This window comes from Amaranthus tricolor, chromosome 1 (assembly GCF_026212465.1).
Source record: "Amaranthus tricolor cultivar Red isolate AtriRed21 chromosome 1, ASM2621246v1, whole genome shotgun sequence".
NCBI classification, from domain to species: Eukaryota; Viridiplantae; Streptophyta; class Magnoliopsida; order Caryophyllales; family Amaranthaceae; genus Amaranthus; species Amaranthus tricolor.
The window spans coordinates 3,443,606-3,471,400 of record NC_080047.1 but is presented as its reverse complement, the minus strand read 5'-3'; the positions used below and the strand labels follow the sequence as shown (position 1 = coordinate 3,471,400).

The 27,795-nt window shown below is 33.3% G+C and overlaps 2 protein-coding genes and 1 non-coding gene across 4 annotated transcripts; 1 reads left to right on the top strand and 2 right to left on the bottom strand.

Moving 5' to 3' along the window:
- The first annotated feature begins 6,609 nt into the window (after positions 1-6,609).
- On the top strand, positions 6,610-15,090 carry LOC130799320 (ubiquitin carboxyl-terminal hydrolase 3-like). The gene is made up of 6 exons (XM_057662424.1): positions 6,610-7,145; positions 9,835-9,951; positions 10,918-11,016; positions 12,413-12,595; positions 12,830-13,011; positions 13,653-15,090. Exons 1-6 carry the CDS (start codon positions 7,029-7,031, stop codon positions 14,050-14,052), a joined length of 1,098 nt encoding a protein of 365 aa, XP_057518407.1. The 5' UTR covers positions 6,610-7,028; the 3' UTR covers positions 14,053-15,090.
- A 403-nt stretch (positions 15,091-15,493) lies between these two features.
- On the bottom strand, positions 15,494-25,335 carry LOC130799310 (calmodulin-binding transcription activator 2-like). 2 transcript variants are annotated; one of them, XM_057662412.1, is made up of 13 exons: positions 25,124-25,335; positions 23,809-23,928; positions 22,870-22,985; positions 22,016-22,104; positions 21,841-21,883; positions 19,968-20,136; positions 19,394-19,513; positions 19,022-19,302; positions 18,139-18,480; positions 17,373-18,007; positions 16,667-17,228; positions 16,009-16,350; positions 15,494-15,897 (listed from the first exon to the last, which is right to left on the bottom strand). In XM_057662412.1, exons 1-13 carry the CDS (start codon positions 25,161-25,163, stop codon positions 15,778-15,780), a joined length of 2,979 nt encoding a protein of 992 aa, XP_057518395.1. In that variant the 5' UTR covers positions 25,164-25,335; the 3' UTR covers positions 15,494-15,777. The 2 variants fall into 2 exon arrangements, with proteins under 2 accessions (XP_057518395.1, XP_057518400.1); XM_057662417.1 differs by having other exon boundaries at positions 15,494-15,894.
- Positions 25,336-27,064: 1,729 nt separating this feature from the next.
- Positions 27,065-27,138, bottom strand: TRNAI-AAU (transfer RNA isoleucine (anticodon AAU)). Its single transcript has one exon. It is a non-coding gene; the product is annotated as a tRNA-Ile (tRNA).
- Between the last annotated feature and the right edge of the window lie 657 nt (positions 27,139-27,795).

Here is a 27,795-nt window from a genome sequence, read left to right as displayed (position 1 = left end):
ATGATTATATCGAATATGATATACATTTGCAATATATATGTAATAAACTACAATATAGATGTAAAAATCATACAATCTATTAAAAAAGACCGAAAAATTTCACGTGTAATCTTTATGGAACTTGATAAGTCATACAATCTATTAAAGAGATTTAAGAATTTCATATATTACCCTCATGGCGCTCGACAAGATGAAATTATTTTATTGGTTAATATTGGCTTACATGGTGAGTAAAATTTATCATCTTGTAATTTTTAGTTATTCTAAAAATTAATTAAATTGAGTTTTCACCATTTTGAAAAACAAAATAAACTGAATAATTATGACTTAAATTAAGCTATATTTTAATTTTAATTTTAATTTTAATTTTTTATACACCGTAAATTACCATCTTTATAAAGTAAATAATTTGAAAATTTTTATAATACTAATCAACTAAAATTTCTTTTTCATAGAAAACAAACTAGACACATTCCCGTGTCAAATACGGTTTATAAATTATTTAATTTAAAATTTATAATCATATATATGTAATTAAGTTATTATATAACTCTTTAATTATATTGAAACTATAGATGTACAAAAATATTTTATTGAAAGAATATTTTTTACATTAATAACTAATATTTCATCTAATATTTATCCATTGTAATTAAAAGATAACTAAATATATTATTAATTGATTGTATTTGGTAAAAAAATTACTAGTAAATAAAGTATAGTTTCAAAATCTTTTGTAACTAATTAATTAAAATAATCTAAACAATTTTTGCCTAATTAGAACTTGTTTCTGCATTGGTATATTGTATAGATGGTTAAATTAATTTGAATACTAAAATTGAATTTTTTTTTTAAAATCATATCATACAATCTAATAAAAATAAGAGAAAATTTACAAGAAACTACCTATTCTATAGCATCTTTTGCAAAAAACTATCTAATCTAATTTTTTCTGCAAAAACTACTTTACATGATATTATTGTTTGTAAGAAATTACCACTTCACGGAATCAGTTAGTTGACCGTCAAGTGGGTTTTTAACCTTGCACGTGACAGGCACGTGACTTCATCTGACGTCGTTTTGCCCTAGTTGTTTTAACCTCCATGACCCGAACTCCTTAAACCCACCTCTATGTCTCTCTTCATCTTCTTCCAACAATGAGTATTTTCCAAAAACAAACTAATTTCCACTTTGCATTAATTGGGAAAGTATTTCCCACATTATCGTCCACGTAGGATAGGTTTGGGAATTTTTAATTTTTTTTTAATATAACCGCTAGTTGAAATGGCGGTTTTGTTTAGGAATCTTAAGTAAACCGCTATATGAAATGGCGGTTCACATGAATTTCAATTTTTTTTTTTTGAAAAAAAATTTAATATAGCAAACCGCCACTTAAAGTGGCGGTTTTGTAGCTGTACAAAACAGTTGCTTCTGTTTTTATTTGGTCACTTCATCTCACTTGTTCTTCCTTCCTCCTTGCTGCTGCCGGTTCTGTTTTAAAAAAAAATTCTTCAATCCTCATTTACTTCATATTCACAATTCCCCTCATTCAACTAAATTAATCAACTACATTCTCATCTTCTCTTTCATTACTTGTTCATTTTCATCATCATTTAAGGTATTAATATAAACCCTAATTTATTTCAATTTGCAAATTGAATATTTTGTTCATTAATGTTGTCATTTGAAGTTATAAATACATTGATTGTTTGTTACATTCTATTGATTTCATGATTTAAGCTTACGTTTTACACATGTGTAGTTGAATTTTATGATTTGGTTTGTATGAATATAAAGTGTTTGATGAAATGCTTCAATGAAAGTTTATTACTTTGTTGGGTTAGTTTAATGGTTTTAGTATATATTAATGGTATTTTTAGCTTTATATTTGAATTGAAATCACATGAAAAACATGTTTGTGTTTGCAGAATATGGATCATTATCCCGTTATAGTGTATTGGGGTGGGGAAGTAAGTTATACTAGATCTGATGTTGTGTATAATGGAGGATTAAATACACTGATGTTTATCCATCGTCAGAATACTAATTTTGAGGTGTTTCATAGCAAAATCTGTGATTTAATTGGTTGTGATCGCAACTCAGATGAAATACCCGGTGACTGGGAAAAATGTGTTAGTCCCGATTAAGAATGATGAAAGCATAAGTGCTCTTGCTTATACGGCATCACAAGCCCCTGGAACGGCAATGGAGGTTTATGTTGAATTGGTTGCAAATTTGAATAATGCGAGGGAAAGTCATGACTAACATGGAACTTCCTGAATCATGTCCTAGTGAACGCCATGATACATTCACAGAAATGTTAACTAACCCAAATTACGTTAATGAGCAATTGGATGAGCTTACCTCTCCAACTCATTCACGTAGCATTGGTGGTGGTGTAATGAACACCTTCTCCACGAGTCAATTGGGTAGGCGTAATGCGAACGAGGTTGATTCTTTAGATCAGGAGGATGAGCATATTGATTCTGATTCAGAGGAGGATGATGAAAGAAGAGAAGCTCTAGATACAGCGATTAGAGATGGTGCTCCATCTCAAGACTGGCTTAGAATTGATGAGATTGATCAAAGATAGATTGATGCATAAATGACCTGGAACGATGACAACTCCATGAATGAAAATGGAGACTTTAGGATAGGGCAAGAGTTTAGCTCCTTAGACCACCTTAAGAAGAATGTTAAAGCATGAGCGATTTCTAACAATAGAAATTTCCGTGTAATTGAGTTGGAGCCTTCAAAGTACGTTATCCAATGCACTAATGCGGAGGATATTGGTTGTGAATGGAGGATGCGAGCTGTTATGACCTCACAGCAACATCATGCTCCTGTCAGAAACCAACCATCTTCAAGTTACCTTGCTCACATGTTCTTGCAGTATGTCGAGCTCGTAACATATCGCATGATGCTTTTGTGGACACTTCGTTTCGCACTACAAAATACGTATCGACATATAAGAAGACTTTCATGCCTGTTCCAGACATGTTCACCTGCGATCCTTGGAACGGTCCTACAATTGTTCCAGATCCCTCAACGAAGCGTGGAAAGGGTCGTCCGCGATCAACTCGTATACGGAACGAAATGGATGCACCATTGACGTGTCCTCGTAACACGTGTAGCTTTTGTGGATTTAGTGGTCATAATAAGAAAACATGCCCTCGAAGGTCAACAAAGTATGTTTTTTTTTAATATTTTGTAATATCATGTTGATTCACCTAATATTTATATGATTTTTATAACACTTATGTATGTAACAGCGATCATGACGATGCCGGGCAAGTTGATCCATCAGTGCTTACGCTTCAGGCAACACACAGGAGCATAGCTGCGTGGGAGGGCTCCACTGCCCAATTGATTACTCATCCACCGGTGCGCAAAACAAAAGGGGCCGGGGGTTGTAGTGTAACAAACTTTGTATATTCTTATATGATTTGAACTTCTTGTATGACTTTCCATGATTGTAATATATCTTCGCATTATTTTCATAATTAATTTTTTCAAATCAAACTGGTTCATAATTGATTATTATTGAATAGATGGTATTGAACTAGTTTAATGCAAGTTGCGTTCTATATTTAAGGAAAAAAAAAAAAAAAAAAAACCAAGACCAAACCGCCACATGAGATGGCGGTTTACCAAGGCAAACCGCCATCTCAAGTGGCGGTTTGATCTGAAAAAAAAATAAAAAAAAAAATTTTCCACGTGGACGGTAATGTGGGAAATACTTTCACACATAATGCAAAGTGAGAATTAATTTTTTTTTAAGCAATATTATGGGAAAAACTCATCAATCGTACCCTCACGTGCTTGAAATGCAATTCAATCTCTCACATCACCTTTTGTCCCTCCTTACACCCCCAAATCTCCTTACCTCTGCTTTCTTTGTTCAAACCCTAATTTCAAGTTATTCGATTTTAAGAAACCCAGAAAATCTCAATCCAATAATGGGTCGGAACCCGGGTTTGTGTCCGGGTCTGGGTCCGACGCAGAAAATCGACAGGTTATTGATGAGAAGGGTGCTAGGATTCTGACGTTAGCAGCGAGGATTACGAAGATTTCGATGAATAAAGTGGCTGTTCAATCGTGAAGTGAAGCTGAGAGAAAAGTTAGAGAATCTGCATTGGCTAAGAAAAGAGCTAAAGAAGCAATTGACTATGTCATGAGTATTTCTTCAAAGTTTAATAATATCAAACCGAAGAAGGTTATTAATAATAATGTTGTTGTTCCGGTTTTAGCTCCTGATCCGGCCCCGAATTTAATCCCAATTAAGGTTGAGAAAGATTGGTGGGGTCTGCAATGGTGGTGTTGATCAAGTCAGTAATAGAAACGGCCCAGTCGCGATGGCGGTGGAGAGTAATGGAGGGAGTAATGAGAATCTTAATCATATTGGGAAGAATCAAATTGATAATGGAGGGAGTAATGAGAATCTTAATCCAATTGATAATCATATTGGGATGGATCAAATTGATAATGGTGGTGTTTTTCCTTTTTTTTTATTTTTTTATTAAAATATTTGTTTTATTTTTAAAAAAAATACAAGGATCAAATTGATAATGCCAAGTGGAGATCACGTGCCTGTCACAGGTCAAAGACCCACTTGACGGTCAACTAACTGATTCCGTCAAGTGGTAGTCTTTTGTAAACAATAATATTATGTAAGGTTGTGTTTGGGTATATGTATTTCATTTGAAGGTATATGTATTTCATTTGAAAATTTAGAATTGGCTTAAATTTATTGTTTAGCAAATCAAAAATTTTCAAATTTGTATTTAGATCAAATTCCACAATTGTTTTTAAAGTAGTTAAAGTTGAGAATTTGAGAATAACTACTCAAACCTTGTCATTCTCAAATTCTTCATTTGTGATTTCATAATTTAAATCCATAATTTGAAATAAAATACTTGTTCTCAAACCCTACATAAGGTAGTTTTTTGCAAAATAAATTAGATTATGTAATTTTTTTGCAAAATGTGTCACAGAATAGGTAGTTTATTGTAATTTTCTCTAAAAACAAATGGTTGAATTAATTTGAGTAGAAGTATTACATATCTTTGAAGTTTTTAATCGTAAATCTCCATACTCATACGTTCGTGCATTGCATGAGTTTTTATACTAGCTTTCTACAAATAATCTAACATTTGCATGCATTTGCCTACAATATATTATTAAAAATAATCTAAAATTGGAAAAATTTACAATGTACGAGACTTTTATTTGTATCAATATTTATTTTCGATTTTTTTCATTATTTTATTTTATTTTTACAAATTTAAACTATATCACCTTTTAAATCTAATTTACATATTTAAGTTTCTTTAAATAACATCCACATAATTCAATATCATCTCCATTAATTTAATAGAGTATCACATTTGTTACAAAGAAGACAATGTTACAGTTTCCATATTTATCTCAAATATCACTCTATTTTTCTTTGATGAGAGTTAATTATAACAACAATTCTTACGTAAGAACGTCTTTTTAAAGACGACTCTCAAAAGCCCAGCTTAAATCTAATTTATGTTAACTTTTTTCAAAAAAAATTGACGCATGCGTCTAAAGTAGAATATGAAAAGTCACGTAATATATTTCGAGTTATAACAACATTTATTTGGGGTTATAACATAATATATTTGGTGCTATACCAGCATATATTTGAGGTTTATAACATAATTTATTTTGGATTATAACATAATATATTTGAAGTTATAACAATATATATATTTGAGGTTATAACATAATATATATGGTGTTATAACAGCATATATTTGTGGTTATAACATAATAAATTTCGTATTATAACATAATATATCTATAGTTGTAACAATGTATATTTGAAATAATAATACATATATATATATATATATAGAGAGAGAGTTATAACAACATACATTTGAGATTATAACATAATATATTTGGTGTTATATAAAAATATTATACCCAACACGGACCATTATATACCGAACTATATATTATATTATAACCCAAAAACAAATATATGTTGTTATAACCTCATATATATCATGTTATAACCTCAAATATATATATTGTTATAGCTTCAAATATATCATGTCATAATCCCAAATAAATTATGTTATAATCCTCAAATATATGCTGGTACAATACCAAACATATTATGTTATAACCCCAAATAAATGTTGTTATAACTCCAAATATATTATGTGACTTTTCACATTACACTTACACGCGCGTGTCAGTTTTTTTTAAATTAACATAATGGGCTGAGCTTTTGAGAACTGTCTTTAGAAAATATGGTCTCTCAAGAGAGAGGCCGCTTTATTAATGATACCCCTAAGTTTTTTTATTATCAATAGTATTCTCGTATTGTTGAGCGTTTTACAACAGTAAACTTTTTTCCGTCGAAAATCGTTAACTTTCTTTTATGTTTTGAATTGAATAATAAAAAAAATTAAGGGCTTTGAACGATTTTGAATGAAAAAAGTTTTAAAAAGTTACAGTTATAAAATGTTTAATAATGCGACGTTACCATTAATAATAAAAAAATTTAGGACTACCATTAATAAAGTGTAAAAACTTTAACATATAAATTGGATAATATTAAAGTCAAAGTTTGCATTTGTGCTACTTCGTCAACCTCTCGTCATTTCTCATCTATCTTCTTCCTCTACAGTACTTCAACCTTTTTTATTTTCCTTGGCATTTTCCATTTTTAACACCCTCCAAAAAAAAACAATAAAAAATACTCCTTCAAAATAAACCCATCTTTCTTGCTGTGCTTATCATCAATTTCTCTCTACCAATTTCCCAGTTTTTTTCCAGCACTCTTCTACTCTTCCATCGTTAAAATAAAAAAAAAGAAACCTTCAAACAATTTTCAATTAATTGATGAAATTTTATAGCTGATCATTTTTCACTTTTTCCCAAATTAAAGAATTAAAGATTAAAATCTTATAAATTATAAGGAGAGAAAAAAATTGGAGAAAATTAGAGGAATATTAAAGGAGAAAATACTAAGGGAACGAAAAACAATAATGGGGGCAGCTGGTTCCAAATTGGAGAAAGCCCTCGGTGATCATTTTCCTGAAGGTGAAAGATACTTTGGTCTCGAAAATTTCGGCAATACTTGCTATTGCAACAGTGTTTTACAGGTTGATTTACTAGTTTTTGCATTAGGGTTTTTGAATTAAATTTGTTTAATGTTGATTTTATGTCAAAGATTTGATCTTTAATTTGTGATTGTGAATTTGATTTGGGTTTTTTGATTTTTAGGTTCGGCTAACGTAAACATCGAAGTTAGAATATGCTTGATCGATTATTTCATTGTTTGCGAGTTGATTAGGTATTTAGGTAGTATCTTAAATTATTTGTGGGTTTTTTTTCTTCCCCATATAATTATCCAATTTTTTCTTTTTTCTTCCTTCAACTAGGGTAATTTTTTTTTTTTGGAAATTTGTGTTGTGATGAATTCTTTTTTTTTTTTGTGTGTGTGTGTGTGTGTGTTACGAATCATGTGGTGAAGAAATGGGAAATATTCTTCATTTGAAATTGATAGGTTTTCCCTTTTTGACATGTAATGAACTTGGTATTGGCATTCTTATGATTGAGACATCTAAATTTGAATAGATTGGAATGCTCAATTTTGATTCTTTTGGAACTCGGAAATATATTAGAATTAGGGAAATTTTGGATTCAGATAGCTGGTGAAATGTCATTTGATGTGTTGTGGAACTTTTTGATGGTAAAAGGGTGGTATATCACTTGCTATTGGCTCCTTTATTGAGCCTTTTGTGCTTTAAGAGTCTTTTTGGCTGTATTTGGTAATTTTTTGTTGGGATCTAGGGAAGAGGATACGAGTAGAAGGTGAGAATGATTTGTTTTGCTCCTACAAGTTAAGAGAAATTGTATTGTTGAAGAGTAGACCTATTTATGCAAGCTAGAAAGAATAATTTATATACTTCCATTGGGGGATAAGAGTCGTGGCATCGCGGGCATGTGATGATACAATGTTAATCTTTAACAGGAGAGGCCATTTTCTCTAGGAAATTGATATTTTACATGCCAAGGGTTTGGGGTTATAAAGTAGGAGTATAATTTGGTGTTAAATGTTGTCGCCTTGTTGAGCCTATGGCAGGTTGATAAATCATTTTTATTGTCTAGTGGATTCAGAGTTTCAGATATTGTTGAGTTTTTTTGCTATGTTCTGCTTGAGGTATCAAACTTCAAGAAAACCTTAATGTTCTGAAATGTTTAACATAAGAGACTTTGATCCTTCATGGTTGGTTATAATTTAGTGCAATACCTCTTTTACGAGTGAAGATTAGCTGTTGTAGCTGTTTGGCATTTTGACATGTCAATCAATCTCCTTTCAGTTAAACAATGGAAAACCATTTTTAGAAAATAAGACCAACACTTGTTGGCCTCGTATTTTCGTACCAAGTATCTACATAACATGTCACAAAATAGAGATATTGCCTTCTAGTGCTTTGAAATGTTAGTACTTAAGACATTAGACCTATCTTTGAATTGCTTTTGATTATCATAGTGGGCTGGTTCAATCGCAAACATTTGATCCACCTTACGTATAATACCAAGATGAAGTATTGATTGCTTTTAGGGATTGTGAGAAGTCCAATTGGCTTGACTTTATCTTACTTATATTGATTTCATATGCTTGAGAGATTGTATCTCAAGAGTGTGCGAGATTGTAGTCAAGAGTGTGCAACTAGTAAGGATAAAACTAGATGTAGTTCAATGAGCAACATGTGCTTGTGGGTTGGTTATGCTACATCCACTTTCACTTATAACATCATTAATAACAAGACTCCATCTGATCTTGGGAATTTTTTGTCCATAATCTGTATCTTATTTTCAATTTTCCAAGGATATTAGTGAAATTATTTTCAAGACAATGTGGTATCTACTATGGCATTTTGCGAAACAATATTAAACATTGACAAGCGGATATAAATTTTGGCCTTATTAATCCTTCTTAGCTATGTAGCAAAAGGTGAGGATGGGACCTGAAAGTGTGATAGTAAATCAGTCGTACCTCCTTTTTTCTGCTTGTGAGACGTAGTTCAGGCATTCTATCTGGTTGTAGTATCTTATTCATATTTTCACGATTAGCTTTTAGCTCCATGGAGGGTATTAGAATTCTTTGAGAAAAGACAGGTAGAAATTTGAAGCATTGAACAGTGGAGATTTCCTTTGGGTATGGACCTGTACAATTTGGATGTAGTTCAGGAAAGGGTGTTACCGAGTAGTCGTCCTGCTTTAACCCTACGGGCAGTATTACTTTTGATGACAATCAGTGATATTTGAGAACTGGGTTCTGTGCAGGTCTAACCTTTTTCCGTGCGAAGTTTCTGGTTTTAAATCTCATTTATCTTGAATTTTTGACAATATGTGTGATTGTAGTGCTGTTCACGTTCCAACATATTTGTGTAGTTTGCAAATATTTTCAATTTTGAATTGTATAGATCCAACATCGTATTGAATACTTCCCTTTCCTACGAGTTTCTTATTGCTTGGACCTTCTTTGAGCTATCTTGAGATCTGTCGATAAAGTGCATTCATGATGTAAAAGGCTTATGTTATACTCTTCATTTTCAAGTCCATTCTCCGCTTGTTGTTCGCTTCTTTTGACCGTAATATGTGAGAGATATTGGTCAAACGGGGCTAACATCAAGAGACCGAGCACAGTGGGTGTATGATTTTAAGCAATATGAGGAAACAATTATCTAAAAGACAATTTTCTACACGCCAATAGAAATCTATGGAAACTTAGTTTGAGGCCGAGTTTCATTCATTGTTTTCTATTGTATATTTCTATGCCAGGCACTTTACTTCTGTGTCCCATTTCGTGAGAAATTACTGGAATACTATGAGAAAAACAAAAATCCTGCTGACCCAGAAGAAAATTTGCTCACGTGTTTGGCAGATCTATTCACACAGGTATGTGATTTGATTACTATGAAGGTTCAATATACTTCTTTGACACTGTCATTGTCCAGTAATCTTCAAACTGGATTATTATTGTTGTAAAGTGTAATTTTCACTTTTAATTACCTTTTGTTTCTTTCTTTTTTTCACTGTTTTTACATATTTTGAAATCCCTGTTCATTTGTTTTGTTTCTTATGCTTTTAAATGCAGACTAATGTTTTGGCGTCTTAGTTTTGCTTTCTCTCATGTTTCCTACTCTCCACCTTTTGGCCCTACCTACTATAATTATATATCACACCAATAACTATTATTAGTCATAGTACAAAAGTATGGTCGCGAAACAAATTTCACGGCCAATATGGATGATTTTGCAGCCAATGCGGCCTATATTTCGTTAGCAGCAAACTCAAAAACCTTTACACTACGATCGTGATACAGTGAAGCGGCCTTGTTTTTGCACTATGTTATTATTCTCTCTTTATTTGTTAATTTGCTATTTATTACATAATTAATATCTTAGCATCCTTAATATGTGTAGCTACAGTAAAAGGGTTGAGTGTATCTTATCTTAAAAAGTAGCAGCTAAAAAAGGAGTGCGTTGAAACAAAGAGCTGTGTATAGGGTAGTTACAATGTTTGTTTCTTAAAGTTTTACTTGGGACTTCTCGAGTAATCATTTAGTTGGGCAGGGCTAGCTACGATTGGAACAATCTATTCTTGACCTGTAGTAAAGCATTATGGATATATGTTAACTAATGGTTGTCACATAACCAACTTCGCCAATAGTTGAATTACTTGTGACGTGACAGCTTAGTGGCTAGTTTTCTTGATTTTAGTTCAGTGGAACCTGTGAGCACTTTAAGATGCATAGAAGTTTGATGAAAAATTTCTGATCCTGTTTTCTTTTCTTAATTTGGATTATTACTACTTGTTGTATATTGTCGAGAATCAAGATAAACATTGGATTTCTTTACGCAGATAAGTTCCCAGAAGAAGAAAACTGGGGTAATTGCTCCGAAACGCTTTGTACAGAGAGTTAGGAAAGAAAATGAGCTTTTTCGTGGTTACATGCATCAGGTATGTTGCTAAGCATCACCAATGCTTTGCAATTATTTATCATTTTTCACCCTTCTAGGATGCATGGATACTTAATATGTGCTGCTACTCTCCTTGGACACTTATTAGGACATGATCATTATATTTTCTGTATATATATTATAAACTCTTATGAATTACTTTATGTATATATGTGACATCTGAAAATATCTTTTTCTATAATATATCAATCTTAAAAATGAAGAACTATAATTCAAGTGGTAAAATAAGATAAATATGTAATTTTCATTTGAAACTTGTATGAATTTATAATAGACTTATATATAATTTTGAACATATTTTTTTTGTACGTATACCCGTGTCCTACATTTTTTTATTTACAGTGCTTCGTGTCTTTCAGCTCTCGTATCAGAATTCATGCAACCTAGTAGTCCTGCATATTTTAAATTACAGTGTCCCGAGTTAGCATCTAGAATGTTCATTTATTGCTAAAGGCTTTTTATAGTTTTATTTTGATTTTGGATTTTGGGTTTTCGTGTTTCACCCAAAAATCCCTTATGCCCTCTTGTTACTTGAGAACTGTTAAGAAACATGTTTAATATCAATACTTGACTCCCTCTTATAAAACGTTCTTTGTTTCAATGGGTAAATGTGCATGAAAAACTTAACTTACTGCATTTAATAGATCTGTCTTGATATTTCAGCGGACTATAATTTATCTCTTCCTCGTCAACAAATCTGAACTTAGTTTTTATCATCAACTCAGTGGCTCTGGTTTATTTTTGTGAACCTGGATTAATCTTAGCTCATTGTAAGAATATACTTTTATTTCATATGGGTAAAGACAACGACTTGACGTGGCATGGTTGTTTTTTTTCTGCATTCAAATTGTGCATAATAAAGTCGAGCTTTTTCTTTGACTGGAAAGCTTGGACTGATTAAAACTGGTGTTGGCAATACATGATCGTCATCTAGTATAGTGCCTAGAATATCCTCTATACTTTGTTTTATATACATGTATATATAATCGTTATTATTCATGTTAACTGTCTCAGTTTTTGCCTCGGCTATTTTTAAGCTAACCCTGTGTTGGTCAACTACCCTATTGTATATTCCATGAGAAAAAGCCTTCTATATGCGTCTCTTACTTCAGTATTCAGCACTGTCACATGATGCTCTAATCTCCTTGCGAATAGCGAATCAAAAAAGCGAATTATGGTCGGTTTGGGCTATTTTAGGGTCATTTTGAGCAAATTGCGAATTCAAAAAGTGAATTAACGGGCAAGTTATGTTACACTGCTATTCACTAGTGCCATCAGGCTGTCAGAAAATTAGTTAGTCCTTTTAAGGGTATAATGCCCATTGGCCTATTGAAATTCATTTCCACTTATATTTGATTGGTCTTGTTCTTATGTAGGATGCTCATGAATTCCTGAACTTTTTGTTGAATGAACTTGTCGATATACTGGAGAAAGAATCTTCAACTGTAAAAGATGGCTCAGATACATCGTCTGAAAAGATTGCAAATGGGCCTACAAATGGCTTAACGAATGGTGTACATAAGGAACCTCTTGTTACTTGGGTTCATAAAAATTTTCAGGTAATGTTACGAATTAATTGCTCAAGTGCGGTTTTTTTAGGTTATCCCGTTTTTGAAGGACTAGGTGTTTGGGTATTGTTGGGTGCTGTCAAACAGTTACAAATTGAAAAGAATAATAACGGCTTTTGTTAAATGTATATGATGTTGCTCCTTGTATTTGAAACTGCTGCTATATATTGCTGCCATATGATGTGCAAACTATCATAGCTTCTGATGGATGACACGCAAATGCAGGGTATATTGACAAACGAAACAAAGTGTCTGAGGTGTGAGACTGTCACTGCCAGAGATGAGACGTTCTTCGATTTAAGCCTTGATATAGAACAAAATAGCTCCATTACGAGCTGCCTCAAGAACTTCAGCTCAACTGAAACTTTGAATGCTGAGGATAAGTTTTTCTGTGACAAATGCTGTAGGTATGTTCACCTTGTTCTCATTTCTTTGTTTCCGTTGCCTCCTGTGAAATATCAATTCTTGTGTAAACGGGACTGGCCTATGTAAGATTGAACTTTTTCTCTTACATACTTACTCTATCCCCTTGAGTTTGCTACATTTTTTTCCCATCACTCTTGATTTGCTACAATTCTTATCATGTAAATGGTCCTACCACTTTCTATAATTCTCTTCCACGTATTTTTTCTCTCGTTCAATATCATTCACACAATTGAAACTTTTGTCGTGTTCTTCTGACAATTATTAAGCTAACCTATAATCTTTCTGCCAAAGTTCTTTGTAGCAAATTCAAGGTGACAAATGAGTATATTGGTTAGCTTTAAACTTACTGTTTGTGCATCTCTATGTTACTTGAACTCTGTTATTGATGTTGTATACTGGTACGTGTTCAAGTGTCAGATACGTCTAAATATTCAATTTTATGCCTACAATGAATTGTCTAAGTGTCATACCAACGTCCGAGTATCAAGTATCGGACACGGGTACGTGAAGCAAAATGAAGAGTCCAAGTAACATAGGTGCATCTACTGGATCCAAGAACCGTAAGAACCAAAACTGTTTTCCTCGTTTGTTACATTGTAAATAACTGTCCCGTTATATGCAGTTTGCAAGAAGCACAAAAGAGGATGAAGATTAAAAAGCCGCCTCACATCCTTGTCATTCATCTAAAGCGCTTCAAATACATAGAGAATCTTGGTCGGTACAAGAAGCTTTCTTACCGGGTGGTGTTCCCGTTGGAGCTAAAATTAACAAACACAGTGGAGGATGCAGACTCCGAGTATTCTTTATTTGCTGTAGTTATACACGTAGGGACAGGACCAAACCATGGTCACTACGTCAGCCTTGTGAAAAGCCATAACCACTGGCTGTTTTTCGACGACGAGAATGTCGATATAATAGACGAGTCGGCAGTTCAGACTTTCTTTGGATCAGCGCAAGAGTATTCTAGCAACTCGGAGCACGGATATATTTTGTTCTATGAAAGGCTTACAAGCGAGACATAACAAGTTAACCAAATTTTTTTTTGTCTCGGACAACTTGTCTCTACTCATGTCATGTGTAACTTGTGAATTAAGCGCGAAAACCTCAAAGTTCCTGTTGTACAGACGATGGAGTATCGTTTTTTCTTCTGTTACATTCTCTTTAGTTTTCCCGATGGGGATGAAAATAAATCGATTGTAAATGTCAGTGTGAAGAAATATGTGCACCAACTTATGGGCTGCCGATAATTACAAATCGGATTTTATACACTCCAGCTCAGGATCTTTTGCATTTTCGCTCTGCACCTTCTGGGTTTTCATTAGTGCCTGATTACTTTGGAAGCTTGTATAATGCTGGTTGAAGAAAGAAAATTGCACTTGACCTTTGAAAGTTCTGTGGGTTGTTCTTGGATGATTTTGCTAGTGATGATGAAAAATTTATTTCTCTTTCAAGTTTTAAGATGGTTTTGCTAGTTAAGTTCATAGAATGTAGCATTTTAATTTTTATGTGACCAAGTTTTGTGCAAGCTGTATTGTAAATGAAATGATGACTTGTATGTGGCTTCCTATAGGGCATCAACATATAATAAGATTCATTTCTAAATAATAGTTGGAACGTATGAATACAATTTAGTGGTTGTACCTTGTATTCGCCTTAATTTAGGAGGGTATGGATACACTAAATAGTTGTGTATGAAAAGTCATACAATCATGAGTGATAGATAGGTAGTTGAGGCTTGCCTACCCTATGACCCATCCACCCCAAATCCGTCCATTACGCACACTACTTGCCCTTGTAATATTCTAATTAGCATTTAAAGTTCTATTTTTAGATGTCTCAGATCTTATTGATGGCAGGTAGATGGATATGAGGCGAGTATGACTATAGTGAATATATAACTAGTTACTCCCTATGTTATGTATAATTTAGGGTAAAAAGAAAATTGTTGTTTTCTAAGAAAAAGGTGAATAATGGGAATAAATAAAGAGAGTTTGAATCGTGTAGATAAAATTAAAAAAGAGTTAAAAGGTATGAATGAGATTAAAAGAAAGTGATGGGTCATAGTTCAAATATAAAATTGATGCAAATTAAATGGAAAAAACCAAAATGAAAATGTTGTAAATTAAATGAGATGTTGGGAGTAAATGATAGATAGAAAGTAATTTTAAAGATATAGCAGCCATGTAACAGCCGTGGACAATATGATAAATAAATGGGTATGCAAAATTGTAGATAAGTATGGAAATGAAAAAAAAGTTTTCACTCCTCAAACTCACCACCACTCCACCGAATTGACATCCCAAGTGAGAGCTTGGAACTTATTAAATATACAATAACATTTTAACACAGCATTAAACCTAAACATCAATTTTCCAGGATAATTTTCAGTTTCAACATGCTTAGCTACACATATTAACAACAATTTTGCAAAATGAAGGTAGTATCTAACACACCTTTAACATATTTCCAGAAGATTAAAAGAGCAATAATTTAGACAACAGAACTAGATTACAGAGTTATTCGAATATCCAACATATTCGATGTTGTTCAGATGATTTTTACTTCTAATCTATGGTGTCAAACCGGAAAATGCCTGCATTCTACACATCAGTCTTCTAAATATTCTCCTAATTAATATTATACTCATTATTATTTACATGAGAAACTATTACCTTTCGTCCAATTAAGGTGTAGACACTTCACTTTATGTACAAGTTGCAAATTAGGGCGAAAAAATTATGAGCCAATTATTCAAATGCAATAGCCATGAAGTTGTCATCATCCAGTAAGCTTTCGACATCAATCATGTCCTCTTCACCTTCAACTGGTAGATCTTCTGAACTGTTCAAGACGCTTCCGTGCACCTGCTGCAATAAGGCAGAAGAAATAAAAACAATTTGAACTTGCATTAAATTTACTCACTAATTAAACACCATGAATGACACTACTAAAATGAATTTAAGTGAATACAAAAATACCTGATTCTTTTGAAAGCCTTCTACGGCAGTGAGAAGCCTTCGATACTGTGCTCTTCCCTCGGGATATTGAACCATGGACTTCACCCTCACGAGGGCTTTTTTTAGCCGTTCTTCCGTTTGCTTTCTTCCTTCCTTTAAATAATCATAATCATCATCTTCAGAAGGATTCTTTTGTACGTCTTGCGTTTCCTGTGTGCTGGATGGCTTGTTGAGGGCATCAGGACGGAACCCTCGTAGTCCAGTCCCTCTCCGTCTCCACCGCAGAATTACTTTCTCCAGTATTCCCACAGACCATACTACAGTTTTATATCGTTTTCTAACCTGGTGACCTCTAACATGGGCCTAGAAAAAAAAAATAGAAAAAAAACAATTAGTTATAATCTATAATGGTAATGTTTGCTTTTTTTGTAATTACAGATTTATGGATTTTAAACATTCACAATTCATAAGGAAAAGTAATATATAGGACACTTGGACCTGCCGTCTGATAATAAGAAAAAGGGTCAAAAGCCATGTACTTTGGCCAAGTATTATACTGAAGGGCAAATCAACAGGAACACAACATGGTACACTTAGACGGTCAGCCCACAGCAGGTTCAAAACAATGATCCTTAACTGAAAAACACAGAATTCAAGAAAGAAAAAAGTAAGGATGCACCTGGATTTTAACAACTCGTTCACGAATAATCAGAAATTCTTTCCTCTTCTTGTATCCACGGAATTTTTTCTGGATACGTACCGCAGCAGAATGGGCTTGCTCATCAGGGTGTCTAGGCCTCTGAATCTTAGATGATAGAAGTGAAAGAAATTGTTCATCACTGAACAAATCATCATCAGCAGGTGCACCACCCTTACTGACATGCTTCCTTTGGAAGGACTGCATCCTGAAAACTTGATGGATACGACCAGCAGCTTGTGTGGCATTGCGAACAGCAGCTAAGGAATCCTTTAGTGACAAATCGGACCCATCACCTTCATTGCCAGGAGTTGCCACCTTCTCTCTCATTGTTTGTACAGCTTTGCTTATAGAATCTTCAGTCATTGTAAGGGTCTCAAGGTGAGCAGTCAAAGAATGCTCTGCAAGGAAACCAGATATTCCTTTGAATCCATTAGCTGAAGCTAAGTCGGCAGCAGTTCGACCCAAGTGAAATTCTGGAGAAGGATCTGTAACTGCTCCTGATGCAGCTTCAAGCGCAACTAAAAGAGCGACAGTTGTCTCTCTAGAAATAACACACAATATAGTAGTAGATGTCAATCAAAAGACAACATAGTCAGAAGAAGATTTGAATGTTAAATCTCACCAGAAATGTACTAGTAAACACAAAAACTTTGCATAGCAAGTTCCAAAATAAAAAAGACTTTACCTTCCACAAAATGCAGCCCAGTGAAGTGCTGTCCAGCCGCATATGTCCCGGAAATTCACACTAACACCAGCAGCTACAGTAGGGGGGATAATCCAATCTAAACCAAGTGCAGCAGCCAGATGTATCAACCCTTGCCCCTGTTTATCAAGTACATTTGGTCCTTTTCCATCTTCATTTACCTTGTCAAACAGCCAGGAGACCACTTTCTCTTTCAGTTGTTGTTCAACCCCCACACAGAGCTCATCTTCCATTGATAAAAGAATTTTTTTAAATACCGGCTCCATTTTTCTAAAACTCTCAGATGTAGAATCAAAATTCCCTGGAGATTTAAGAGACAGTAGTTCATGAAGCCGGATCCATAGCTGCTCCTCTGTCATACTGTTTCCAGAAACATTTGTACTTTTCGCCTTTTGACTATCTACAATATAGTCAAATTCTCGCACTTGACTACAAGCAAACCTATTGGAACAGGTTACATAGAAAGGGACTCGTCCAGCTTTGTGTAATGGCGCATGGCAACAGAGAACACCATTACCAAGAACTAAAGCAGGAACCTCAACTTCCCCAAACATGCATGACCAATTATACTTGGACACCTCAGTGGGACTCACCAAAAATTTTCCTGTGATCACAACCTGTTGTTTGATGCAAGTAACGCAAAAGGTCAGAAGTAGATAAACCAATATGTTTCTATCTTAATCACGTTAATTCAAGTTTTTGGAGTAAAATAAAAGTACGCAAGTCTTTACCGTTTATACAAGATTACCTTAGTTTCAGTGTCGGTGGAAGAACAACTTGGTGAAAAATCTTGAATGTCAAAAAGCTGATCTTGGCCAATTGAGGGACTCACTGAGTAGTTCTCAAGTTGTACTGAGGGATCATCAACAGAAGCAGTACTTTCAATATTTTGCCATGAAAAATCAGAAGACGACTTCAAATTTAAGTCATCTACACCGGCTAATTCCTTAGACATCCATTTAGAGAAACTATCAACTTTTTGCAAGCCTTCCCCTGCAATAATGTTCCCCAGCAATTGCTGCTTTGCAGTACAAGAAACATTTGTATTGTCTTGAAATTCCGTGCTAGAAAGTTCTAATGGGTTGATACTCTGACATACATAAAAATACATGTATTAGGATGAATAATGCATTGTTCCTGAAATATATGTGGGAACATAGAACTCAGCAATGGCACATAAGTCCTGTGAATAATGCCCACATTGCACATATATCATAGCATTCTTAGTGCAAATGAATGAACAACACGTATAATTTATAAACAGTATTCCAGTTTTACAGAGAGATCAGTAGGGTTTTAAGTTCTAAGTACTAAAAACAAAACCAGTCATGCTTGAAGGTAAATTTTCAATAAACAATAAAAGATGAAATCATAAGTTTCATCATTCTAAAGCAATTTTCTTCTAATAACAAAAGCATGTAATAAGCAACTCATGTACAACATGATTATTGGAAATCTCCATATTATATGAGACGTTTATGTCACCTAAGACAATAATTATAATGAGGACATGCTCAAGGCATTAAATTTGAATAGCCTACATTCTTGATTCAACTACACGTAAAATGAATCCTATGCCAAAAAAGTCAAAATTTTCCCATACTCGTAATCAAATTAAAACGAAAAATTACCGGAAAGTACGGAGGTAAAGAACCTCCTGCTACAGCATTGAAACCTAAGCCAACATCCGAAAACTGGCTGATGTTCTCATTGTGATCCCCAGTGCTTCCCACAAGAGGAGCCACAGACATCAATGGATTAACCTGTAGATTTCCTGGGCCTCTAGTACTCTGTTGAAAGACCTCTTCCCATGATGCCAAGTCCAGTGTCTTAAACTGATTATCATCATTAGTTCCAACATCTTGTTGAACAAGTGAAACATAATCCAAAGGCTGAACCCCATTATATTCCTCTAGAAAACATGTAGTGGAAAAGAGGATAGCAGCTTAATATAAGTCAACAAAACAGCTGTGTAAGTGATTAAATTAGGTGCTGATACATACCAGGGAATGTTTGCAGAAAGTTAGAGCTCAAGAGGGGACCCATCTTGTTGTTTTCAAATCTGTCTTCTACGGTTGAGAAATTTAGAGAAGGGTACTTTGACATTGCCTGGTGATTATCCTCTGCACAAAAAGTACAATTGACTTCGTAAATCATGTAGAATTTATCTGAATGAATCAATCTTAAATCTTATCTTAAATACTCCCTCCAATTCAGAGTTGATGTCCCATTTGCCTTTTGGCACTATTCACACTACATTCTAAATTTGTATTTAATTCTTAATCGATAAGTTCAACTATAGTCGAGTGGGACCTTGTTAGATTCGTCTCAATGTGAAGTTTATTAATGTCAACTTTTAATAATAACTATGCACAATTAGAGATAATATGGGTTGAATTAGTGCATTGACAAACGTGTAAAATGCAAATGAGACATCAACTCTGTATTGGAGGGAGTATAAAAAATATGAAATTGATTCACTGCCAGAGAAGACAAAGGAAAGCGCTAATGATCAGTGATCACTAAAAGTTGACAACCATTTACCAATATTGAATTACAAAGCAGGGAGGAAATTACCAGATTCAAAATCATCATACGAAGAAGTCAAAGAGCTAACTGCACTTGGTGATCCAGCATTTCCAGTAAAAGCATCATTATAACTGTTTGAAACACTGCTCGACATAGAGTTACTAATCTGGGAAGTTGAAATAACAGGTTCAGTCCCTCTGACGTTGTTCCGGTTACCCTGTTTCATTAATAAAATGAGGAAATGTTCCGGAAGATGACCAGTGAATGGGTCTAAAAAAGAAGGAAATATGTTCAAGACTTCAAGTTGTGCTTAATTTACAATTTGTCAATTCAAATCCAAGCTCTATGTTGACTTGATCCAAATTAATTCAAATTCATTGTATAGGAGTACATACAAGTTTTATATTTATCCAATTTTATTTCTTAACAATAGTCACGAATATGTTTGGATATCATTTAAGGAGAGAAGGGGAGGGGAAGGAAATGAAAGGCAGGGGAGGGAAATGGTAGTCCATATCCCTTCCAAATCTTCCATAGTAGGAAGTCTTTAATTTATAAAAATTGTGAAGAGTTTTTCCCCACAATTTCTTTACCTACATTTCCCTCCTCTCCCTTTTGCTATTCGAATCTTTGTTACCAAAACTCGGGAACACATCCGACACGAGTATGTGTGAGTGTCCACTGTGACAAATTATAGAAAAAAAAAATCAGGTCTATGTGTCGTATCTATGTCTAAGTGTCGAGGGTCTGCCACTAATTAAGTAAAATAAATAGTCCAGGTGACAAAGATCAAAATAAGGAAAATCACATCCCTTCTTCCCTCCACTTCCTTCCATCAAAACATAGCATACAAGAAACTCATAATGGCATGTGTAACCCAAGGAAAATTTCCAAAAGAAAGGAGGGTGACATGGGGAGACTCAGATAAAATGTTCTTGAAAAAACACTTTCTCATATTTTTCCCGAATACAATTCTTGAATAAAGTATTTATTCATGAGATTCAAATATCAAACTTTCACCAACTAAGAAAGTCAATTGATTTTCTCATTACACAATTATGATTCAAAATGAATCTTCTCTTTAAGAAAAGAATTTAGGCCTAGCTCTAAGGTTGTAGTTACAACTCCAACGAGCAGTCCTGGAGAACGTTGACATCAGATTGTTTAGAAAAGCCTTTTGACCTAATTTCCAACCGTGTACAAGCCCTTTAGTTTCTCTCTACATCCATCTCCAAATATAACTTCTTAGCCCATATTAAATAAACGACAGTAATTTGTGTTGGAAAATAACCCAAATGTGATCCCACATCGAAGGATTATAGACTAACATATAAGCTTGATAAGCTACTCCTATTATCAATTGGTTTAAGGATGAAAACTCAGTCGGATTTGTGTATAATCAACTCTTCTCTTGAATCTTGTTGTGTACAAGCCCAATGACAAGTTTATCAATTTGACCCCATTTTATGAAATAAATGTAAAATATCAATGCATGAGTAGGTAGCAATTCATCAAGTTGTGCCTTCTTGGGTTGTCTTGCATCTTGTTAGTTCTTACATATCACTTAAGAAATTGAAACCACAATTCCACAAACAAAATGTTCAAGGACTAGGGCCATATATAGCATGTCAAGAAAAAAACTAAGACAGTGACACTCAGTGGATAGAAGTCGCAGCATCAACATATTAAACAAAAATAAATAAATAACTACAAGAAATAAATCATATGACAGAGGTTTTTCTTCTTATGCTCATCTGTCATCAATCCCCACATTTCTTCTTGCCAAGAATGGTCAGAACTGAATTGTGAAAATATTCTAGGGATAAAGGTAAGATGTATTACAATTACCTCAACATAGAAATATTGTTATGACTAAACAAAAGTACAAACATAAATTCAGCAAGTTCTGAAACCAGCATACCTTCACTTCCAAGTAATGCACAAAGACTATATGCATGAACTCTCTGCAGCATTAAGAAAGAACTAGTGAGAGAAATTAAGAAATGTCCCAAACTTCAAAGCATTGAATCTTATATTAATACAGCATTTCAATGAAAGAGGTTAAGAAAAATTATGTAGAAATTCATAATACATACTCTTCTAGCAACCAGTAGCTGCGCCGCTGAAAAAATTCGTTATCTTCGCCATGGGCATAGTAGCAATGCAACACATCAACACTTCCCACCTATGATTACTTGAAGCATTAGGTCTCCTAGTCAAACATCTATAATAAATACCTAAAATCATAACTATCTCTGACCTAACATAAAGTTTTGCTTCAAAAGCAGGGTGCTAGTAACAACTTTCTCGATTTGTTTCATTCTTGCATTAAACAAAATCATGTACCATACTATCATCCCAATTCCCAACCACTAATGCCGAAATAGTGAAACACCATATTTACAACATGTCATAACCTCAATGCTATTTAGTAGAGCCCACATTCTAGGCGAGATTTGGGGTCGGGTGTATGAAATCTTACCTTTGTTAGTGATAAAAAAGAGTTTGTTTCGTACTGATCCTTAGCAGCAAACACCGTCTCCAACTTAACATAGATGAGAAGTGTGCATAATTTTAAAAGGTCGTTTTAATGTAGTGTATTATAATCAGAAACTAAAATACTATAAATCTTTGGACTCATCGAATTAAAGGACAGAGTGAAACACCGTATTTAAGAATATCACTTACATCCTACTGTTACATTTGAAGAGAAACTTCTATTTGAGATGTGATTGAATACTCATAAGGAACTACATTTAGAAATGATTCAAAAAGATTAACAACATTCTTCTCGTTTTTCTCTCCATCCATGCTGTCCTTATTGGGAGGCAAAGTAAAGAGAATGAGAAATCAATATGTTGTTTTTGGTGTCATGTAAACCAGTTCAAACTTCAAAGACCCCATACACATTTAATGACAAGCATGTAAAGAGGACAATCGTGCACCCTACCTTTAGCTTCTCATGAGCTTCCTTGACAGTCTTTCCATCCTTTTTCTTTCGCCAATTATGGCCATCCTTCCTGAAATATCTCAAAACCTTTCGGTCAAAGAGAAAGAGTGACCCACCTGAGAAACAATTTACATCAAGATATAATAAGTCTCAAAAAAGATTCTCTGGCTCAATTAACAGGAATAAAAGAAGGGGAGAGGATACAATAAGTCTCAAGACAAACTAAAGAGTAACTTTTAGTACAGGAGGAACCATGGAAGATCAAAATGATAAAAAATTGGAATAATTGCTTATTAAAGGCCAACCTTTTAGCCCGTGTGCCGATAAACGACTAACCTTACGTTTATTCTGCAAAGGTCAACCTTTTGCTCCCATTTGGAACGAAAGAGCCAAATGACTTGTAATATATCATACAAGTCACCTTTGACTTTTATATATCTAAAAATGCGCAAAAATGGAAAAAAAAAATTCCCTACTACCCTGTCTCTCTACCAAACAACCACCGCCTATTCTACCCCATCCACCACCACCCAGCTCTTCTACCACTCTGGTCTGTGTAATATTCTACCATAGCAACACTTATTACAAACATTACAATTTATGGAGTGCAAAACTCAACCAAGGTTCATCACTAAAATGGGCGGTTCTCTTTCAACGACCTGCTGCATGAATCTAAAATGGCATTTGATACTATGCCACAAAGGGCAGTTTTCAGTAGCTACATAAAGCTTCCTTAATGGAATCAAGTTTAATAGATGTATAAGGGGAAAAAGAATAAAATACATAAACATGTAGCCTACAACAATACTTTGTACTGAATGTAGCAGCATGAAAGTAAATGTTGGACAAGATGATTGTGTACCCTAGAAATAACAACCAAAATATAAAGCAAAATCATCATTAGTAATACGCTTTAAGCAAAGTTCACACAAATCTTACTTGAAGGGCGGTTTGGAGGTTCAGTAGAAATTTGAAATTTTGGGTAATTCCTCAGAATTTCACATATTTCAGCTGGTCGCAGCCATCGATGTTGTGCTTCCAATTGTAGTTGTTGAATATCTGTACTTGTTGAGGAAAGAGTTAGAAAGCAGCACAGACAATCAGTGTAAGTGTCTATATCCACAAACACAGAAATTGAAGTTGCCAATTACAGTAGCTGGATCATAATAGTCGCCATCTCTCATGTTCTCACTTTCAAGACCCAATATTTGACTTCAGATCTACAGAAACGGACACAGGATGGTGTTTCGAACTTTTCAAGTTGCCAACTATAAGGTTGAATCATTATATTGCAGTTATAAAGATAACTCAGAACCATGAACATCAAACTTCATGGCTCAAACAAACACACCCTCATCAGTCATCCCAAATTGAAGTCTGTTGTTCCAACTCACGAGTTACCCAATACTTCAAAACCAAACCTAGATAACCGTACATATGAATTCTATGCGTGCCTACACACGTACTCAAAATTGAAATAAAGTGAGGCTGGGTCAACACATCATTAATAAACACAAATTGCTAACAAACGCAAAAGACCGAACCAAGGATAATCATGAAGAGAAGAAAAAGACTGAACTTAAGAATGAACTTCCACAAATAGTATTAAGCTGAGTGTTAAAATGCAAATAACACTCAAAAACAACTACAGAAATAGCAAGTCACTAAAATGCTTATTATACACCATTATTGACCCGAGCCAAGTCAGCCAACAATGCAAAACCTACCACTTCACTTCTCAACATTACAAAAAACGAAAGCCATAAAAAAAAATTTGCTGCTAAATACACAATTACAAACAAAAGATTACCTAACATTCACTAAACTCACTCAACTCAATCACTGTTACGAGACTGATGTCAAAAAAGTAAGTAAACGCAGTCCCAATCTCCACTGTGAACGCAATAATTCAGAGTAACCACCGTCAATTGCTTAATCAATCACTAAACTTATTAACTAAACAATTTCAAAACCGTCCATTGCTTAAACAATCGCTGAAGTCGTCAACTAAAGAAAAGTCCGAAAATTAGATACACAATAAAACACTCGATTTTCTTCTTCTTTGAGCCCAAATTAACTAATCAACACTCAAATACACAAATTAAACTGAAAAAATACATATTTTCAATTGAAGCAAAAGAACTATCTAAATAAGGTGTTTATAGTGAAGTAAATAAAAAATTCGAACAATTTGTCAAGAACTTAATGCAAAAACGACAAAAAAAGTGAAAAAAAGAGTGAATCGAGTTCAAACCTAGACGAATTCCAGGATTAATAGATCCTCTATCCGCCATGAAAATTGAAGATAGAGAACGAAGATTCGATCCAGAGCCAGAAGTAAGGATTTAAGTGATGAAGGAATGTTTGGTAGGGTGAGTTTAGGAGAGAGAAAATGAAAGGAAGACGATCCGAAAACGTAAAGCTGTTTTTCTTGCAAATGGGAAAAGAAAAAAGAGAAAAGAGGATTTTAGGGGTGAATTACTGTTTATATAAGAAGAAAGGGAGAAAAAAAAAAAAAGGAGAAAACAATGGGAGCAGGAGCTGATGAGTTGTTGAAGCAGCTTTGTCCAAATTTCACGTGACCGAAATCGAGAAATATGAAGTATTTTATATTTTTATGAATGAATGAAGAGTTGTAACTTGGGAGTAGATCGAACTTTTTGTCAAAATAATGCTGTCATTCAACCAAATATATTAGATAAATTTGGCAAATAATCGTTTTTGTTAAAACTTCTGATTGATTTGATAACTGATTAATAATTATTTATGGTACTTATTTAAGTTCGTCGTTTTGAAAATATTTGGTAAAAAAAAGAGTATGTATTAGCTAGTTGCTGTTTATTAGAAAAAAATTATTCAAAAATAAAAAATCATATAAAAAATATAAAGAATAAGTTTTTGTATTGCTTAAAAGTCAATTTTCAGTTGTCTTATAGTTATTTACCAGTATTTTTTTGACTGTTTAATTAACCTAAAATCAAAAGTCAAAAACCAAAATAGCCAAAAGCTATCAAATTGGCAAACACCCCATTATCCAATAATATTAACGTTACTAATGTATTTTGTACTTAATTTAAGAAGTTAAAAGTAAAAATTTCTAGTGAAAAATAAGTATTAACTATCAAGCTAATTTGTATGATTTACATATTAAAATCATAAATTTAAGTTAAAAATCATTATTGATTGCATAATTATTTGTTTACATTTTAATTAAAATCATTTTACAAATTTAAATCACCCATAATATTTCAAGTGGCTTGTGTTTTTTTGGTATTTTAGAAAACAATAGAATTACTAAATGCCTATAATTGCTAAATCAAATATTTTCTCATCGTTGTATAATACTTTTGCAACTGAAAATGACATTTTTTTTAATACAATATGTTATTATGAGTTGCGAATATTTCAATAAGAGGTGATATATTGTCCTAAAATTTAACTATCCAAGGAAAATTGCAATGAATTTAAGCAATCATTGAGACAAAATGAAAAATGTTGAAATCTTGATGACTTTCCTATTGTAATATAAAATTGGTCCGTTATTGTTAGACTATATAATATATTCAGAGGCCTATCCAATCAGAATATATTATAATCTCTAATAGATTCAATATAAAAAACCGTCAGCAACCATAATGGTTTTATCTTACTAAAGAGATAACTAAGTTTCTTTAATATATTGTGAATACGTTGAGATCTTATATAGTTTTATATAGTGATACGTAAAACTAATTCAAATAAATTACATTTTTTGTGGATGGTAGTTGAGAAGAAAAAATCTGAATAGTAGTATTTTAAATAAGATAAATTAAAATATTAAACTATGATAATTCTCTGGCCTTAAATAATTTAATAGCAATTCTTATTTCTCACAAATCATCATTTAATTAAAGTTTATTTTATAAGTCATATTATAAATTTATAATATATAATGTTTTACTGTCATTAACTTATTACGACCCTCAAATTTATTTGTATTTGAGCTTTTTACATTAAAAGTAATATTTTAATAGTGTTGCTTAATTATTGTAAGACATAATATAACATATACTCTTTTTGTTTTTAAGAATTTGCTGCATATTATTTTTTCACACAATCTCAGATAATGACTTAATTGTTAATATTTTTAATTATATATGATAAAATTATAAAAAATTAATAATTATTACATTGAGACGAATCCGTACAAAAATAATGGCCCATGCAGGTCTCGAACCTGCGACCTTCGCATTATTAGCACGACGCTCTAACCAACTGAGCTAATAGGCCACATTAACCTATAAATTTATAATAAAATACAAATTAAAATACTTTAATATAATTTTAAAATACAACTATTGCAAAATATTAGGAAAGACGAGATAGAAAAAGTTGACTTTAAAGATCAGAAAAGTCAATATGAGACAACTAATTTATGGTCAGATAGAAATATTTGCATAGATCTTGAACAAACCGCAGTACCGCACAGCCATCTTTTGCTATTATAAATAATGAAAAAGAAAGTGTTAAAAATAATACTCCATAAGTCTACAGTCTACACGGTAAAGAAGGCACCAAGAAAAGTCATCGAAAGACCCTGAAAAGTGAAAAGAGCGCGTATGACTCTCAAGTCGTCAAGCCGTTGATTCCTGGATGAAATGGCTCGTGAATCACAACTCACTCATGCTGTCATAGATACTCTCATCGAGTATTTGCGGGGAGGTTTTATTCAATATGTTCGATTCAACTGTAGAATTGGAGCTCAAGTATTAAATGACATAGCATATATTAAATATTTAATGATATAAAATTATACTACCTCCTATTCGGTCTAAATGTCCCATTTGATTTTTAGCATTATTTACTTATCACTTTTAATTTGTATTTTACTCTTAATTTATAAGTTAAAATATAGTCATGTGAGATCTTGTTTGATTCGTCTTAATA